Source organism: Gorilla gorilla, chromosome 9 (assembly GCF_029281585.2).
Source record: "Gorilla gorilla gorilla isolate KB3781 chromosome 9, NHGRI_mGorGor1-v2.1_pri, whole genome shotgun sequence".
NCBI classification, from domain to species: domain Eukaryota; kingdom Metazoa; phylum Chordata; class Mammalia; order Primates; family Hominidae; genus Gorilla; species Gorilla gorilla.
Genome location: NC_073233.2, coordinates 101,237,201 through 101,257,544, shown reverse-complemented (window position 1 = coordinate 101,257,544; position 20,344 = coordinate 101,237,201). Strand labels below are relative to the sequence as shown.

At 38.7% G+C, this 20,344-nt stretch overlaps 1 protein-coding gene across 5 annotated transcripts in view; it reads right to left on the bottom strand.

Annotated features, from left to right (window-relative positions):
- The window catches only part of DEUP1 (deuterosome assembly protein 1), a 104,195-nt gene extending 93,155 nt beyond the window's left edge, over positions 1–11,040 (bottom strand). For 2 of the 5 annotated variants that reach the window (XM_031016133.3, XM_063693460.1), the window contains exons 1-2: positions 10,270–10,401; positions 8,752–8,824 (exon numbers count right to left, since the gene is read on the bottom strand). In XM_031016133.3, the coding sequence (XP_030871993.1) occupies positions 8,752–8,780 (29 nt within the window). In that variant the 5' untranslated portion in view covers positions 8,781–8,824; positions 10,270–10,401. Of the gene's footprint in view, positions 1–8,751; positions 8,825–10,269; positions 10,402–10,577; positions 10,703–10,955 lie in introns of those variants that run through there. The other 3 variants (XM_031016132.3, XM_063693459.1, XM_031016131.3) reach the window with 3 other exon arrangements.
- Between the last annotated feature and the right edge of the window lie 9,304 nt (positions 11,041–20,344).

The following is a 20,344-nucleotide window of genomic DNA, read 5'->3' as shown; positions in this document are numbered from 1 at the left end:
CTTCTTGGAAGGCAGATATGATGTTGTAGATGGTTCAGCTATCTTGAAACGATAAGGTGACCACAAACAGCTATATACAGCTGTACATACAGGCAGCTTCACTTGGACATACAACAAACGTCTTCACTTGGATATATAACAGGCATCTCAAACCAAGCTTGCATTTTCTCCAGTCTTCCTTATTTAATAAATGACAATTGTGTCCCTTCCAGCTGTTAGGCCAAAAGTCTTTGGATCATCTTTTGTTCATCATCTTCTCACACACTCCATATCCAATCCAGGATCTATAACATTGTCAGCTATTTCATGAAAACAAACCCATTTGTCACTATGTCTACATCTATCAATCTGATCTACTGTCATCTCCCACAGCTTAGCTTGTCTGCCTTTTCAACCCTTACCCTCCTATGGTCTATTCTTCCCATAGCAACTAGAGTGAGCCTTTTAAAATATTAAGTCAGAAAATGTCACTCCCTTGCTCAGAGTCCTCCAGTGACTTCCCATTTTACACAGTGAAATCTGAAGCCTTGACTAAGGTCTGCGAGGCCCTTCAGGACTTGGCCCTATTTGCCTTTCTGAGGTCATCTCCTACCACTTTCCCCCTTGCTTCCTCCTCTCTAACTGGCCTCTTTTCTGTTCCTTGAAAACGTCAATCATGTTCCTGTTGCAGAAGCTTTGCTTTTGCTGATTCCTCTGCCTGGAATGCCATTCCCCCAGATATCCAGATGTCTACATCTCTCACTTTTTTTAGGTCTTTCTTCAAATGTCACCTAACCAGATTTACTCTGTAACTCTCTATTCTCATAATCTGCTTACTTTTTCTACATAGTGATTATTACCACCCCCAACATAATATAGATTTATTTATTTGCTATAATCTGTTTCCCTCCACTAGACTGTAAGCTCCAATGAGGTCTCTGATACCATCGCAGAGCCATAGTATCAGCTCTAAATTTCCCACCTCCAGAAAAATAGGAACCCTAATTTGCTTGGGTATTATATTACGAGCTTCTGGTTTTTATTTGAATTTTGTGTTTTAGCAGACCCCTTCTGACAATACTCCAGCAGGGGAATAGAATGCCACCTCATTACTGCCAGACAGTGGTGGAAGTTCAGGTTCTTGACTCAGCCTCTGTTGCCACTTGGAGGGAGGAACTCCTCATTACTGCTGGGTGGGGGTGACAGTTCAGGCCCCTAGTAGCTCTGCACTGATACCACCTTGGCTGGGACGGGTAGGGATGCCTCATTACTCTTTCCTACGTGGCCTCCTCCGACACTGTGTAAGGTGGGTTCCCTCGTTATCATTACCACTCAAAGTGTCTTGCTTTCCTTTGCTATGGTAAGTCTCCCTTGGGGTTGTTGGTGATTTGAGGCAAGATTTGGATATTCCTGAGTCCCTGGGCCATTGCACCAATTATGCCTCATATGCCACCTGTTTCTAATATAAATGGATAGCCTCTATGGGTAATTTGACTAGCTGTCCTTTATAAGCCAGCTCTTTTGTTGATTCATCTTTTTTTTTCCTATTCTTGAACCATTGTAAGTAGTATATAACTTGAAGATTTATAAGATTAGCATAAAGTATTTGCATTTTCCCCTTTCTCCTTTTTAGAGAAAATTTGGAAACCATTTCATTGCATGGATTGTATAGTGCACCTAGCTCTGTGCTGCTCATCTTGTACTCTAGCATTTGTACAGATTATAGGTATAGTTACTCCACAGCACTATGGGTTGGCCAGTGGATTTCCCCATAAATGGCTATGCCATGTATGTTTGTGCTTTAATATGGCAACATGTGAAACATATTTCTGTCATTCTATAACAGTTTCTATTATAAGAAGCAACAATAACTTAATAATTGCTTTTAGAGGAAAAAGGGAATAATAGCCAAATGTATCTTCTGATTTCAAGACACAACCTAACTTAAATAACATTTAAGGGTGAAAACTGTGAGTCTTAGTATGTTACCCTCGGAGAGTCCATGAAAGCACATGGGTATGTTTTGTCCCTGGCTGAAGCCATTCCTATGTAACCATTCCCCATACATTCTCCAATTAAAAAGGCAAGTCCTCAATACCCCAATGTATCTATGAAAATAGTCCTGGATTCTCTTCATTTTTTCACACCCTGCTTTTATACAACCTCATTTCTACCTAATTCTGAACTCTTGATTCAACTCTTCTCTAGTCTTTTGAAATTGGTATTTATATTTTATTTCCCTGTTGTTTGACAGTTTATTGCCTTTAATAAGCTGTCTTTCTTTCAGTTCACTCATTCATTCAACAAATGTTGACTGAGCTGGGAGCAGTGGTTCATGCCTGTAATTCTAGCACTTCGGGAGGCCAAAGTGGGAGGACTGCTTGAGTCCAGGAGTTCAAAACCAACCTAGGCAACATAGTGAGACCCTACCACTACAAAAAACAAAACAAAAAAATTGCCAGTCTTGGTGGTGTGTACCTCCAGCTACTCAGGAGGCTGAGGTGGAGGATTGCTTGAGCCCGGGAGGCTGACATTGCAGGAAGCCAAGATCACACCACTGTACTCCAGCCTGGGTGACAGAGCAAGACCCTGCCTCAGGAAAAAAAAAAAAAAAAAGTTGACTGCATAATTACCCTATGTCAGGCACTGTGCTTGTCCCTGTGGTGTGACAGAAGAGAAGACAAAACATTGCTGAACAGAGCTAGGGCCCCTGGAATACGCTGGCCTATAGTGTTATAGGACTAACTTCTTAACGTTCTTATTACCACTGATACTTGTGTTGCTACTTCTCTTGCCAGCTTTTCTATTTTTGTCTCTATTTCTCCTTTTCCTTCTGCTTCTTGAGTTCAAGGAGGGTACAACTTTTATACTAACTGCTGTCCAATGAGACTGCTTCTTTCTTTTGGGGAGAGAACAAACGCACTCATCACATATCTGTAATATTCATGTTTTTAGCACTTCTCTGTTTTACCAGTGCTCTGATTAGAGGCTCACAAAGTCCCAGGTGGTTCCAAGGTGCCATACAACTAAGCACCATAGACAACCAGGTCAGGTTAGGTGGGTATGCACCTGATGTACATATCTACATTCACACGTATCAGATTTTTAAGAAAATGTATGTTGTAACTAATCTTTTGTAAAGATTTTCCTGTAAAACGTATGTGCAAATTTATCCTACACAGTGGTACTTTTTCATCTTTCCTTAAACTTACTAGCAGTTTGATTAGGTCTCTTGTAGAAATCTTCCCTTTCTTTCCTTATTTCGTTCCTCCCTCTCTCTCCTTCCTAATAACTTTCCTTCCTTTCAAAATCATGCATTTATTTCCTACAGTCATTCAGCACTGCTAACATTTCAGAGTCTACCGTCAAGTTTGACATGTCAGAATTTTAACCCAGATGTACTTTACTTTGTTTCTTCTTCAGAGACACAAGAAACTGGAAGAACTTGTCCAGTTTGATTATTCTGGGGAGGAATATACGTGTATATGGGGGGAGGTGAATAAAGTATGAAGAGAGGGAGAGTAAGGGGGTATAGTCTGGGCTAACCAAAAAGCAAGGGAATTAACCAAATTTAAAAAGAATTTTCAATGTGCAAAAATAATATATTACTATAATTTATTCAGGTACCAATATGTTGCCTTACATCAGAAAAATTAGATTTTATTTTATAAACTGTAATTAAAACTGTGTTTAACTCATCAAGAACCTGGTAAGTAAAGTTATGATTCATAAAGTCAAGAACCTGGTAAGTAAAGTAAAGATGATTAATATATCTCAGAGGGAAAGAACACTTTAAGGGTTAAGAAAGATGCACACAAAAAGAGTATAGTTTTAAAGGACCTTTTGAATCAGATGCAAGAAGTTATGATTTAACATTCATCTACCTTGGTTCTTTGAAAATAATGACTTTCACAGCAGATAAGAAGAATCTGGTGGATCACATAGCAGTACCTAGATGTTTAGGAAGCATTTGACAAGATTCTATGAATGAGATCAATGGCTAAGATAAAAGTCACGGAATAAAAGGTACAGTAAAAGATTCAGTAGAGAAAAATGAGAATTTGGTTGAAGATGTATGCACACACATTTTGTTCCTTCCCCAAATCCTACTAACACAAAGTAAAGGGATATTTTTAACCTAGAAGGTCAAACCTAGAAGGATAAAAATAACAGGAACTAGCAGTGGACAAAGCCAAGTAGCAAACCACCTAGATACATCTGGAAGTAGCAAGTGAGTGTCAGCCTGAAAACAGGAGGAATGGCTACGAAGGGGTTGACTCCTAGATCTCCTCACTGGCATTCAAATCCAGGCATATTCTCTGGAGAAGCTAAAACAGAAAGCCTCTGGACTGGGGTTGGGGAACACCAGGTACAGTAGATGGCAGGACCACTGTACTGGAAACTGGGGGGTTAAGGTCAACAATGTAAGTCTGAATTCAGCCCCCTCCTTTTCAGCTCCCAGAATGCTGGTATGCTCTCCAGGTAGGAAATTAGAATTATCTGGAATCTGATTAGCCTGAGACAAAAGACTGAAAGAGAGTGACCTGGGGTCCTGCAAGGAAACTGCCTAGTCTGATGACTATGGAGTAAAGACCACTGTCAATAAGCCCGCTGATATGGTTTGGCTATGTGTCCCTAACCAAATCTCATGTCGAACTGTAATTCCCAGTGTTGGAGGAGGGGCCTGGTGAGAGGTGACTGAATTATGAGGGCGAACTTCCCCCTTGTTGTTCTTGTGATAGTGAGTTCTCAGGAGATGCAACTCCCCGCTTCTCTCTCTCTTCCTCCTGCTCTGGCCACATAAAACGTGCCTCCTTCCTCTTCGCCTTCTGCCATGATCGTAAGTTTCCTGAGGTCTCCCCAGCTATGCTTCCTATTTGGTTTTTGGGTTTTGTTTTTTGTTTTTGTTTTGAGATGGAGTTTTGTTCTTGTTGCCCAGGCTGGAGTGGAATGGCACAATCTCGGCTCACTGCAACTTCCGCCTCTCGGGTTCAAATGATTCTCCTGCCTCAGCCTCCTGAGTAGCTGGTATTACAGGCATGCACCACCACACCAGGCTAATTTTTATTTTTAGTAGAGACAAGGTTTCTCCATGTTCGTCAGGCTGGTCTTGAACTCCCAACCTCAGGTGATCCACCTGCCTTGGCTTCCCAAAGTGCTGGGATTACAGGCGTCAGCCACTGCACCTGGCCTCTATTTGTTAATCTAACCATATGTTATTTATATGTGGAGAAAAACTTGATATGACCTAAAAAAGGTTGAAAACAAGGTGATTAACAAAGATATTATTGATTAAAGTAAACTAAAAAGAAAGCAGGGATGGTAATATTAATATCAGGCAAAGTAGAATTAAAACAGAAAACATTAGTTTATACTTGTGCTATATTTTATAATGTTAATCATATAATATGCTGAGAAGATATACCCATAAACCTTGACACATCAAGCAACAGAACACTGAAATATGTAAACCAAAAATTGTTAGTAATACAAGAAGGACTGGACAAACTACAATTATAGTGAAGATCTTCCTTAGAATTTGACAGATCAAATAAACAAAAATTAATGTAACTGTACTTGAAAAACACAAGTTAAACATAATAACAATTAAAATGTTTGATTATATAACTTTTTTAGCCTTTTTACTCAACCAAAAGAGAACATACATGTGTTTTCAAATACCCAAAGGACATTAATAAAAGTTGATCCTGCAATAGACTACAAGAATAATCTTAGTGAAATTGACAGAGTCAAAATCATATAGTCCATATCCTATGACTATGACAGTAGAAAGATTAAAAAGTGATAATAAAAAGATAACTAAATGCCCCTTGAAATTACATTTTCTAAATATCTCTTGAGTCAAAGAAGATATCAAATTTGAAATGATAGATTATTTAGAAAATGATGGTGAGAACACTAACCCTATGGCAGGCAGCAAAGCTGTGCTCAGGAGGAAACTTACATGTTTTTATTATTTAAAGAAATCATGAAATCCAGAAATCATGAAAATAACTGAAGCACATTTTTCAACCCATGGGAACAAGATAGAATAAACCATAAAAGGGAAAACTAGTAAGTAGAAATTCATGAATAAGAAGACAAAAACAAAGCAAAACCTAGAGAAGGTTTTCTTAAAAAGGCCAATAAAAGGGATCACTTACTCATTCTATAATTATGTTCTGGAAACACACTTTAAAAACAAAAAGAACAAACATAAAATTGAGTTTCAATTACAAGGAGCTTAGATTATTATGGCACAAATACAAACACCTATAATTGGAAGAAATCATGGATAAATTAACATCAAACCCGGTTATAACCATGATATCAGAGAATATTGATCCACTCGCACTGAAAATGTTCTGTGGGAAAGCTCCCACCATAGGCCTTGGCACTTTCTGCTCCTGCTCTGTGTAATCTTTTCCCCCAGATATAATCCCTGCTCGAATGCTGCCTTACCAAAGTATCTTTATTTGACCACTCCATTCACACTCTCTATTTTTCCCACCCTTAGCCTGCTTTATTTTTCTTCCTATCACCATATGATACAAATTTATACGTTTATTATCTGTCTCTTCCACTATGGTATAAGCCCCTTGAGAAGAAGTTGTCTATTTTGTTCACTGCTACCTTCCTGGTGCCTAGACCAGTAAGTAGCTCACAGTAGACTCTAAATAGGTATCTGTTAAATGTAGGCTGCTCCACAAAACATTACTGTATATGTAGATGACATGGTTTAATAAGCTACATAACAAGTCCCTGATGATGAAGTTTTATTGTATTCATGATCTAGATTTATACATAACTCTCAATAGCATGTGGGACTGAGGCAATGCCAACCTGGGGTCTCCATGCTTTGGAGACTGTGGTAGGCAGTGTGTGGCCCCATGTCTACTGTGGTGAGTGGAACAGTACCTCAGGAAAACCTCTAAAAACTCTCATTAACTTGGGGGGTTGTAATTACACCATACCCAAACAAGTTCTACTGTTCCTTACTAAATTCTAAGTTCTTTAAAGACAAGGTCTGTTTCTTAAATGACTCCATGGCCTTGGATTTGTAGGAGTGAAGTGATATCTGGGACCCAACCTTAGGTTCAACATCTTCAATCTGCATCTTAGCTCTTAGTGCTATCATCACACCAGGGACCCAACACATACTTAACCCAGAATCCTAACCTGGCTCTGCTATGGATACCAGGCAGGCTGCTCCCTGCATCTCATTGCCATCCATTTCCAATGCAGGAAGGAACACAGGGATTGGAGCCAGGCATACCTGAATTCAAATCCTACTTTCTCTACTAACCAGGTGTATATTCTAGGATGAGCTCCTGCTTTTTTTGTCTTTCTACCTTTCTGAGCCTCAATGTGGTAGAGGATGCTAGTTTTTCACCAATATCCATTATTCCTCCTTTGTTCTAGAACTTCTAAGCTTCGTCTGGTCATATGGCTACCTAGTTACAGACCATATTTCCCAGCCTTTCTTGCTGCTAGTTGTAACTCTGGGATAAAGTTCTGGCCAATGGAAAGTGAACAGAAGTGAGACCTGCCATTTCCATGTTATACTCCTAAAAGAAAAGGTCTTACTTTCTCTTCTTGCCTTTCTGCTTCCCTATGGAAGGAGCACAGTCATGATGGCAGAGCACACTTATGATGGTAGGAGCTGAAACAACCACTTTGGTCCTAGAGATAGAAATCATTAATGAAGATGGCAGAGTTGCCAAACCAATCCTGGTCTGTGTATCTTGGGTGAGCGCAGCACCTGTGACAACTATATGAAACAGACATAATCTTCAATCTTATTTAAGCCGCTGTTTTTGGAGTCTCTTATTTAAGCTGCTGTTTTTGGAGTCTCTGTTATAAGAGCTTAGACTGTACTCAAATATATTTACTTTTCTTAGTTGTAAAATGAGAATAATACCTAGCAGGGCTGTTGTAAGAAGGAGTATGCAGTGGGAGCTAAAAAGTGATAGCTATGATTATTATCCAAACTTATGCAGCTTTCTTTCAGCCTGACATCAAAGTTATGGTCTGGGCAGAATTTCTGAAAGTGAGACACCTGAAGTGGTGTGACTAGTGCCAAAGTCAGTTGCAATCAAGATTAGGCACTATACAACCACCCCTTCACCCCTTCATTCCCCAAACTCTGTGTTCAGCCAGTGGTCAGTTGGCTAGTGAAACAATAGGAAGAGAAAACTCTGTGATGCAGGTAGCAGGTAAAGAGTTAGGGCAGATATTTGTAAACAGGAATTTGATTTTCTACAATGACAAATGCTATACAAATTTTATTCTTATCTCTTCGTGAAACTTTTGGTAAGATATCTAGTTCTTGATGATGTTTTTACGGAGTTGGATCTATTCTCAGGCTATGTTTAAGCGTTGAGTTCAGCCTTAAGGGGCAAGAGTAGAGGGAAACTTGAGATACTCAATGCAGCAAAAAAGGAGCAAGCTGGCGAAGAAAGGTTGCATCGTGGTAACAGAAGAGCACATGAGGCCTGCCTCCGCATCCACCACCCTTAGATATTGAGATATTGGACAGTCACTAAAAGTTGGAAAACAGTGATTTTTGAGTGCAGATCTGTAGTGTCAAAATCAGAAAGTCTCGCATTATAATCCTTAATTACAGTCACTTCATATTTCCTCTCATCCGCCTCACCAAAAATAATTGGCATATCCTTCTATTAATAGTAAATTTCAAAATTCATGTGTTCTCAGGAAGTTTTTGGCATAGTTAAGCACATACTTATTAAACAGAAATTTCTCAGCACTTACCCCATCGTATTATGGGCTTGGTTCTCCATGTCAAGAAACTGCTACATCTGGTTTATATTTCTTGATTTTTAATCTGTAAGGAGGAAAATGATACAAGTTCCTAAAATGTTTACATTCTTTAACCTATAAAACATGAAAATTCCGCTACTGGCAAAAACCATTTAGTATGAGTTTTTCTGTGTAGTAGCTCTTGATCCTACAAAATATAGAAACCTGAGTTTTCTGTTTTCGTTTTTTGTTTGTTTTTTGAGACGGAGTCTAGCTCTGTCACCCAGGCTGGAGTGCAGAGGCACGATCTCAGCTCACTGCAACCTCTGCCTCCCAGGTTCTAGCGATTCTCCCACCTCAGCCTCCTGAGTAGCTGGGACAGGCAATCGCCACCACGCCCGGCTAATTTTTGTATTTTTAGTAGGGACGGGGTTTCGCATGTTGATCAGGCTGGTCTCGAACTCCTGACCTCGTGATCCACCCACCTCGGCCTCCCAAACTTGAGTTTTTTGTTTAGCGACCCCTATGCATTTACGATACTGACTTAGTGATTTACTGAAATATGTGGTACGGACTAAAATGAGCATCCATTTACTACTTATTGAATAATAGCTTGTACTACGTTGTTCGCAAAGGGCTCAGTACATGAGAATGAGTAAAACAGAATTCCCATTAAAAGAGAAATTCTAGCCAGATGTTCTCAAACTTTCTATTCTTGTGGTTCCCCTAAAGGTGTGCCTTTATTTGAGTACATTCTTTCTTTGGCCCTATCTGGGTTTTGTTAGGATGACTATAACTATGAGATTTAGGACAAAAAGGCTAAGAATGCCTTTAAAAAGAAATCTTGAAATTCTTCAATGGCTCTATGGGCACTGGCTCACCTCTTGACAAAATAGGGATGTTAGCATTTGCCTAAAGTAAAAAAAAAAAAAAATGTTTTTCTCAGTAACAAAATTTTAGTTAAAAAATAATCTATGACGATAACTGGCGAAAGTATTGAAAAGGACTTCAACTCTTCCGAATCACTGAATAAAAGTCAATTAAAGAACATTCAAGGAGGTAGAAAGAGGAGGAAGATTCGAGCTCACATCACTTCCAAATCGAAGAGTTTAAGAGAGACCCTGGAATTGTGTGTGGGACAGAACGGAGAGGAACAGGGATGGTGAAGGAAAACTTGACCAGAAGGAGCAGACCAATAAATGGTTTTGTAGATTCTCAAATATCTCACTTAAACGTCAGGGAAACTGGGGCACAGACAAGTTAAGTGGCTTGCCGAAGGCCACAAAACTGAAGCCCAGTCCTTCTAACTTAGGGCGCAACTCTGCTCTGGATTTGCAAGCGCGGGCCTCCCCTCCCAGCCTCTGTACCCGCGCTACGCGCCCCTCCAGGACCCGAGCTCGGTTCAAGCCCAGCCTCCCGCAGAGCGGCCGCCCTTTTGGGGTTCCCCTGTCCCGCTCGAGGACCCGCGCAGCCTGGACTTTGGGTGAGGGTCAGGGGCGAGGCGGGGCCGGGAAGGCCAGGAGCCATTACCTGCGCTGCTCCGCGCTCGCCCGAGAGGTCTGAGGCGGGGGCGCAGGACCGCGTATGTCACCTCCCGCCCGGCCAGGCCCGCCCCAAGGGGCCCCGCCACCCGCCGCCGCGCTCCCGCCGCCTGGGCCCTCCCGCCGCGCGACCAACGAGGCAGTTGGGCCTCTCCCTCCCCGCGCGCAGCGCCGCCGCGTGTTGCCATGGGGACGTCGCCGCCCGAACTCGTGGCCGTCGGAGTGGGGGATGGGCGCGGCGGCGGCGGCGGCGGCGGGCGCTGCCCTGTGGGGCTCCTCGGCTGCCTCCAACCTCACCCCGCGCAAGCGCGACCTCGCTGTCCCGCAGTTATACGTCCAGTGCCGCCTCTATTCTGGGTCCTTTCCTCTTTGTAGTCCCACTGCCTACCCCCAGGCTGGGCACCCAAGCTGCAGCCCGGAAATACTTGTTGAATGAATGAACCAAATAGATCACGAAGGAACTGTAAACCGCTGGGGAGTTCATCATCCAGGTTCCTTAAGTCCCCTTGGCCCTCTTTCCTCTTACCCAAATTTGAAGTGGTATGAAAAAGAAATAAACTTCGGGTAAAGAGAACTGCTTTTATCTCCGTTCACCCTAGTGTCTTCCAGCTGGGAGGAGCTGGATTTCACCGCTCAGCCCCTGGTTCCTGTGGTGATAACAGCATCAGCTTGTACCTGACTTTCCCGTCAAGCGCGATGGGTCCTTAAAACACTGCCAGTCAGGCGAACGGACAGTGTTGCCTCCCTTCAGGGAGAAGAGAATAGCTTCTAAGAGGAGAAGCTGGAACGAAACTCAACGGGACTGATTCCAGATTCTTTCCTTTTTCCACCAAATTCCAAGAGTCATTGATGACAGATTTTCTGTCTCCATTTCATAGAGGAAATAATAGGAAAGAATATATGTTTTCCAACTGACATCTTGAGTGGTTTGTTTTAAGCACTTGAATTTTGTGTTTGATTTATTTTAACCAAAGAATTCCTTCCTAACACATGGAGTCGACTACTTAATTCTTAAAGTCTTTTATTTGCACTTTACTTTCATCACTTTAACGCTAATTTGCTACTTTAATATTCTATAAATTTAATGCGCACCCACATCCCTCCGTCCAGGTTCCATCTGAATTTTATAAAACCATTATGCTGTTTCTTGACAAATTGAGCTTCATAGATGAATTGTATACGGTCACCTGGGATTTCAGTTCTAACAGGTGTTTCATAGCTCTCATGTTTGCATGAAGAGAGTGACTGTGTTATCTTAACTTGAAACTTTTCATTATTCTGAAAACGCGTATATTCTTTATTCTTGTCTGAATTGAATGGGTCAATGTATTTTTTCTAACCCAAGGAAGGGAAAATGGAACTAGGAACGAAATTTAATGAGATCTCAGGATGCCCAAGATCACTAAGGCTATGTAACATTGCTAAGTACTTCCATGTTCATTATTTCTTTAGAGGCTCAGAAATACACTCAGCAAGTGTATCAGGTGTTATTAATAGCTCCTTTCAGAAGATTAGGAAACCCAGGCTTAGAGAGATTGAAGGATATGTCCATGGATTTGTCCATGGATTTGCACTTGAAATGGATGATACATCAAGATACAAACCTAGATCATCTTACTCCAAATCCAGTGTTCTCCAAACGTTAAGGTTGAGTCGGTTTCTTTAGCACTCAGGATCTTCCTTAGCAAACTGTAGGTTTAATGTTTTCCTTTTTTTTTTTTTTTTTTTGTGAGACGGAGTCTCACTCTGTTGCCCAGGCTGGAGTGCAGTGGTGCCATCTCGGCTCACTGCAAGCTCCGCCTCCTGGGTTCACGCCATTCTTCTGCCTCAGCTTCCCGAGTAGCTGGGACTACAGGCACCCGCCACCACGCCCGGCTAATTTTTTGTATTTTTAGAAGAGACGGGGTTTCACCGTGTTAGCCAGGATGGTCTCGAACTCCTGACCTCGTGATCCACCCGGCTCGGCCTCCCAAAGTGCTGGGATTACAGGCGTCAGCCACTGCGCCCAGCCAGGTTTCATGTTTTCACATGGAAGAATAGGTGCAGGGGAATGCTTGCAAAAACATTTAAGAAGACACATACTATAATGGATTTTAGGAAAATTTAAATATAGAATAGGAACATCCCATTCAATTTAATACGAATAAAGGTTTTCATTTCAGGATGAGAGTTAAGATTTAAAATGCAAATACCTGTTCCCTACCCTGCTAGTAAGAAGTAACAGTAAAGACTTGAATTCACCTTGAAATGTCCTTATTATTAGATATTTTCAGGTAAGTTTGTTTTGAAAGGTATGAGACCAGGAAAGCTCCAGTCTAAAGGAGAGAAAGAGTGTGGCCAGGGTGGAAATCTTCCTAAACAGGGTTAGTGAGAGTTGACAAGAGAGCTTAGTCATGAAAGAAAATTGGAGGACATGGCAAAATGAGGATAAGATAAAATGTAACCAGAAATGGTCAAAGGAGAATATAGGGGGCATAAATGGATGAAGAATAAGGATGACCTTTGGAAGAGAAGCTAAGGGACCAATTATAGGGAATAAATAATAAAGCAATAGGCTAAACCTTTAAAATTTAAAAACCTTCATAACAAAATCATTTCATGGGAAAATTTATAATAGCAATATAGTAAATGAATGTGCAACTTTAGCATATGCGTGGCTATATAAAATAACTTCATGTCTGTCTTTGTATCAACAAGGAAATATTTATTTTTATATTTTTTAAAAAGCAAGTTTAAAAATTATATATATATATTCATTATAATTTTAAAAACTAAGTATATCCTTATGCATAGAACATACCTTAAAAATTTTTTTAAAACAATTATAATGAAATAATCATAGAATTGTAAGAAACTGTAGAGGAGATACAGTCTAACCCAGGGGCTGTATACCGGTACTGGTCAGTGGCCTGTTAGGAACCTGGCCACACAGCAGGAGGTGAGCAGCGGGCAAGCATTACGGCCTGAGCTTTGCCTCCTGTCAGATCAGTGGTGGCATTAGATTCTCATAGAAGCGCGAATCCTATTGTAAACTGCACATGCCAGGGATCTAGTTTGTGCACTCCTTATGAGAATCTAATGCCTGATGATCTGACATGGAACAGTTTCATCCTGAAACCATACCCCCTGGTGCCAAAAAGGTTGGGGACTGCTGGTCTAACCTCTTCATTTTGGATGTGAAGAAACTCAGATCCAAAGAGTTATAATTATTTGATTAGTCTCATTGTTAGTTAATGGCAAACATTTTCAAAGGAATTTTCTGGAGATGCTTAATACACATTCTAGTTGAGAAAATAACCATTCAGCAGGAAGAAATTCAGTATTTAGAACTAAGATCACCTAGAGCAGCACTGTCCAATGGAAATATAATGCAAGCCACTTGTATAATTTTAAATATTCTAGTAGTCAAATTTTAAAAAGTAATAAACAGATGAAGTTTATTTTAATAATACATTTATTTCATCTAATATATCTAAAATATCATTTTAACACCTAGTCAATATAAAAATTATTGAGATATTTTATATATTTTTTGCATAGTTTTTACTTAAAGCTGAATCAGTTCATTCTGGCCACATGTAGGTGCTTCATAGTCACACGTGACTGGTGGCTATCATATTGGACAGGGAAGCTGGAGAACATGGGTGCCTGGTCAATGTCCTAAAGCTCTTCATTAAAGTGTGAAGGGCAATGCAAAGAGAGAGATTCTTAATTATTTGGGTGTGATTTGAGAGAGATTTTGAAAATGTCCTACCTCAGTATCCTTACCAACCTGCTCTGGGCTGTGATAGGCATTAGACATCTGAAGAGAAATACATAAATTTGAGCCCTTAACCAGGCAGCATGAGGCCTTTCATTGTGTCATGCCTGCTAGGCCTGTCAATCATCACTATCAGGGCTGCTTCTTCTCCTGATGGGACTTTAGAAGCGCCAGGTTTCACTTGAGGATCAGAAAACAAAGCCAAATTCTTTGAAAAAATGGCTATTTTGATTTTTAAAATTCTCTACTTTTACTTTTTATGAACTTTTAGAGTTTCGACATTGTGGTTTTGAAAATGTCATCCTTTTTCAGATATTAAGGGGAGCTAAAGGAGAAAGATTTTTGTATAGTCGTGAGCTAAAGTTTTAAAGATGTAATACTTATTTCCTGGAGCCATTCATGACTAGGACAATGTTGAAGTGAAAGGGCCCTAATGGGAAAAACACATTTGTAACCAGAGAGGAAAGTTGGGCCTGCCTGCTTAATGGCCTCTTTTCACTTGGGTCAGCTTCTTCTCTGAGCTCAACTCTGCAGAAACCTTTCGGGTCACTAGCTAATATGATGGAAATTACTGGGTCAAAATCTAGGAAAAGACATGAACCTAGAGAAGTGAGCCCAGCACTTAAGGCTGCTTTCAAAGGCATTTGATGCTCTGGAAGAAACAGCTGCAAAACTGAGCAGCCGTTTGATAGTCTTGTGAAAAAAAGGGGCAGAAGACAAAGCCTGGGCTCAATAAATAAATAAACATCCCCTGTCTTTAAGCTGGGGCTCCAGATAACTTTACCCTCAGGAAAATGGTGAGGTGGAAATAAATCAGTACTCCTACTGACTCGCAGCCAGCTTGCAATCATCTGTAATTTGGGACAACCTCCATCTTTGAACTCAGAATAGGGTCATACTAGACTGGTAGGTTAAGATACCTGGAAGAAGCAAGCAGAAATTTTCCTAGAAATAACTTCTCAAATACAAAGGCCAGAACAAAAAGAAAAATAGAAATTCTAAAACTAGAAAAAAATTACTAATAACCAAAAATAAGAACACAACAGATATGAATAATGATAGATTTGGTACAGGTGAAGGGATAACTTGTGAATTGGAAAACAGAACAGAAGAAAGTATCCAGACTGTAGAGAAAATAAAAATAATAAAATATTTTAGTATGAAGTTTTTTATAACTTTGGTACTTATTAATAGAATTGTTGTTATGAAAGTAAAAATAGATAATATATGTGCAAGTATTTAATACATGCCCTAGCACATAGGAAGAACTCAAAAAGTATTTGTTGAATTTGAAATTTAAAAAAATTAATTTGTTGATTTTGCAGGTAATCTCTGTCATCTTATATAACTTCCATTTCTTTGCCAAAATGTTCAAGCTTCTCTTTTACTTTTTTATTTCAACTTTTAAAGCATATTAATAAGAATTTTCTATTTTATTTTGCGTGTTATGATTCCAGTCTCTAAAATATTTTGGATATATTACTGCTAGCTCTTACTCATGTTGTCTTTTTTCTTGTGTGGGTTTATAATTTTTAACTATGAGATACTTTTGAGGGGAAGCTTTATTTCTGGGACATCTTTGAGGCCAGGATGGAGGCTGAATTTTTTGATTTTGCATTTTCTTATGAGAATTGTCTGGGGGTATCACCAACTCTAAACTACTTTACATTAATTTTTTTTACAGGAGGTTTTCCAGACAACACAGGTAATATGATGAATGAAAAATAAGTGTTAGAGTCAGCTTATGATACAAATTTCCAAAACTTTTTTTTTTCCTTTTCTTAGTTTTTCTTCACCCAGTGCCAAAGTCAAAATAGGCATGTTTTCTACTGTTGAGTTTTTCTGCCTTTTTTAAAAAAATCAGCTTTTTATTTTAGAACAGTTTTAGATTTACATAAAATTATTAGCATAGTGCAGAGGGCTCCCATCTACCCCACATCCAGTAGCCTCTATTATTAACATCTTACATTAGTCTGGTCTATTTGTTACAATTAATAAACTGATACTGATAATATTAACCAAAATTAATACTTTATTCAGATTTTCTTGGTTTTTACCTAATGTCCTTTCAGTTGCAGGACACCACACTAAATAGTGGTCATGTCTCCTTAGGCACTTTTTGGCTGTGACAGTTTCCAAGAGTTTTGTAATGATCTTGGCAGTTTTGAAGAGTGCTGTTAGGTACTTTATGAAATGTCCCTTAATTGAAATTTGTCTGCAGTTTTTCTCATGATTAGATTGGAAGGAAATTCACAGAAATTAACTGCCGTTTTCATCACATTGTATCAAGGGTACATACTATCAACTTGATTTATGACTGTTGATGTTGACCTTGATCATCGGGTTGAGATGGTGTTTGTCAGCTCTCTCCGCTGTAAAGTTACTCTTTCCCCCACTTCCATACTGTACTTTTTGAATGGAAGTCATTGTGTGCAGCACACGCTTCAGGGGTAGGGAGTTATGCTCTGCCTTCCAAAGGGTAAAGTGTATATATCAATTATTTGGAATTCTGTATGGAAGATTTGTCTCATCTCCCACATTTATTTATATCAGTATGGACACATGGATACTTATTGTATACTTTGAATTATAATCCAAGGCTACTTTGTTTGAGAAAATAAACAAATTTAGTTTCTCATATTATTCCAGCTGTGGTCATTGGGAGCTCTTCCAGTTGGCTCCTATGTTCCTTTGACATACCTCATCATTGTGGGATTTTTGGTTTTGAGAACTTCATTACTTTCTATCATTATAGGATGTCCCAGTCTCATCTTGTATATGTATATTTCCTGCTCCTGCAATCAGCTCTTTCTTCAGGGAGCACTTATTAACAATGAATTATAAACCAGTACCTGGGCACTAGGAATGCTCCTTGCGGCTTGATTATTCTTGTTCCTAAACCCTCTCAGCTGACAGAACAAGGAAATATATTTGTGTAATACTGACCTTTGTATATACAAATAACTGTAAATATTTCTATATGCAACCGTTTGTATCTAAACAGACATGAGTTTATCTAAGCTAAAAGGACATGAGTTCACACTGTTATCTCCAACTCTGTTACACAGATTGTTCTAGCTTCTTCCCCTTACTTATCTGTAAATTCCTACTCCAATGGTAAAAAAGTGGCTTCCCATGATCCGTCATCCATTTACTTAACTGCACAACTGCAGTATAGGTGTATAACACTATCAGAATTGTTAACCTGTACCATATGGAACAGGACATTATCAATTAGAGTACAGTGCATATATATAGTAAATTTTGCCTTTAGCCTCAATAGATTTTACTGATTTCCAAAGTTACTTAAATCAGTACCTTTTCCGTCTTCCTCTTTTAGTGAGGTTGTTTTACAAATCTGTAATACAGTTAGGATGTTTTGTCACATTCTCCATTCTCTTTTGGGATTTTCTGGCCTCCTAAATATTTTTTTAAATTTGCATACACTAAGGTTCACGATTTGAGACTCATTTACTTTTTTTTTTTTTTTTTTTGAGACAGGGTCTTGGTCTATTGCCCTGGCTGGAGTACAGTGGCATGATCTCAGCTCACTGCAGTCTTGACCTCCTGGGCTCAGGCAATCCTCCCACCTCGGCCTCCTGAGTAACTGAGACCACAGGCATATGCCACCATGCTCAGCTGATTTGTTTATTTTCTGTTGAGACAGGTCTCTCTGTGATGACCAGGCTGGTCTTGAACTTCTGAGTTCAAGTGAATCTCCTGCCTCAGCCTCCCAAAGTTTTGGGATTATAGGTGTGAGCCACTGTGCCTGATCTTATTTACTTTTACAGTGAAGGTAGCCTTTTGGAATCCCAGTTTTATGCAGAAGTCTGTTGAAATCTTCACCTGGGCTGGTCTTGGGCCCTATGTCCTATTATCCTTCTGCACGTAGCCACCACAGTGTAAGCAGAAACACTCAGAGCAAAAGTTTCTTTTAGCATTCACTCCCTTGTTGGGGTTCCTCTTCTCACTTCTCACATAACTTAGGTTATGAAATCTATTGATTCTATTATTTCATTCAAACTCAGTAAGATATTTACATTTTTGTAATGTTTTATTTGTTTCAATTAGATTGTTCAGCGTATCTAATCAAACATGCTACCAGAATTGGAAGTCGTTTTTACATTATTTAATTTTTAAAAAATATTTCATTATCTATAAACATCTTTTAAGTTTCCTCAGCTCTTTATTTTTGGAAACAAAAAGGGGAAATTATGAATGAGTTAAATAAATAATGATTCAAGATCAGATTCCATCTGTTATAAATAGTGATGTTAGAGAAAAATTAAAGAATACAATATAGCCACTTATAAAATAAGAGAACATGTCTTTAAAATACATTTAGAACAAGAATTTTGTATTAGGAAATTCAACTGTTATTTTTGTTGTTATTATTTAATTTTACTGAAATGACTTCCATGAATTGAGAATTACTTTCTGTATATCTCTGAGTGTCATGTTTTCTGGTTACCCTATAAACAATGTTAATATGCAGTTGGCTGAATAAAATTGAGCTAGGAATATATGAGCAAATACTTCAAACAAATATTAATAAATAAACATTCTGTCATTACCTTGAGACTGCGGCACCTGTTTTAGAGAGATACCAATGTTTTATCCATTTTAGTGTCAGCCTTCAATGATCAGGTAGAACAACATGCAGGTTGAAGAAAAATGACTCTCAGTGTCCTCATTACTTAGGTTTGTGCTGTAAGACCACTCATCATGTTGCCACCATTATGCCTTTTTTTTTGTTTTTGGTATAAAGCATGTTAGCATTGTTGCTGCTGCTGTTGAATATATGTGGTAATACCTATTATAAAACATTATTCTAGGACACATCTGAGGAACATGAGTTTGCCACATACAGTAGAAAATAATAACAACAATTTTTTCTTTTCCTTTTCGCAGACTAAGATTATAAAACTCTTAGACATGTTTCAGTTGCTTACACATGAAACCTAGTTCATAATGTCCTCACATACAGTACCATTTATTCCCCATATGGTTGCACTTCAAAATGCAATGATTTTGTAAAAACCTTGTTAGAAAACAACTTTTGATAATTTTGGGGAGTTATCTTCTCTAAAGAGTAAATTTACATCATTCTGTTGGAACATTTCAGAATGTCACCTGAAAAGGATACCTACCTATCTTCAGTCTGAGGTGACCTCAACACCCAGAAACCCAGATTATCTCTGAAAGTGTGTAAATTGCTTTGTAAAGAAGGCATCAGTCTAATTATCACAGTGTTGTGTTAAAATCCACCATGCAGTCCTATTTCTGAACTGACTGGGAGAAATTCCTCAGCTTGACGTAAATCCTCAGATGATAGAGACCAATCATTGTGAGAAGAAACCACATTCCCTTTTCTTTCTCTTTTCATGATTAAATGTTTCAATTGCATTTTCTTATTTTAACTAGGTATCAGTCACTTGCCCGTTGATAGCTGAATTAAGTTTGTAAACCATGAAGGAAAGGAAAATGTTTTTTCATCTTACTTAATCTTTTTTTTCATTCCAGTACTGATTGAAAAAAGAATCAATAGCAGTAAGCCCTCCCAGGCGGGAAAAAATATTTAATTTCATTTTACATCTTTTAAAATTGTGAATAGTTTTCTTTTCTTGAATCTTCCTCTTTTTTTGAACATACAATATGAGAAAACAACTCTACAAATGATTCATTTCTAAGAAAGCCAGCTGAGCATTGTAGAAAGAATATGGACTTTGCATTCAGACAACAAGAATTTGAATCCCAAATCTGCCTTTTAGTAGCTAAATGATTATGGCTAATTTATTTGCCCTCATCAAAAATTAGTTCCCTTGTTTCTACAATGGGAATAGCAATACTTACAGGACTGTAGTAAAGATTAAATTAGGTCAGTTATGTATATAACACACCTATCAGGTAGCATCATTATTGTTATTGCTATTATTACTATTATTTATTATATAACTATTCTGTTGTTTTAAAAAATATTCAGAGAGAAAAAGTATATGGCTTCCTTTAGAAACAAATTAGCCAGAACAAGTTGTAACGATAAAGAGCTTACCCAGAAGACATTTGAATGGTATATATTGAATAGTGATAAAGGGGAAGTGAAAAGATAATTAAATTAATTGATTGCTAAAGTATTTTTGCCCAGTTAAAAGTCAAAACTAGGGGGTTGAGTGAAGACTTTCTGCATGTCTGAATTTTATATATTCACTCATTCATTTATTCAAAACTGCATATTTATGTAACATTAACTATATGCTGGGCATTGTGGAAGAAGAAAGATCAAGGGTTAGGAGCACGCAAAGAG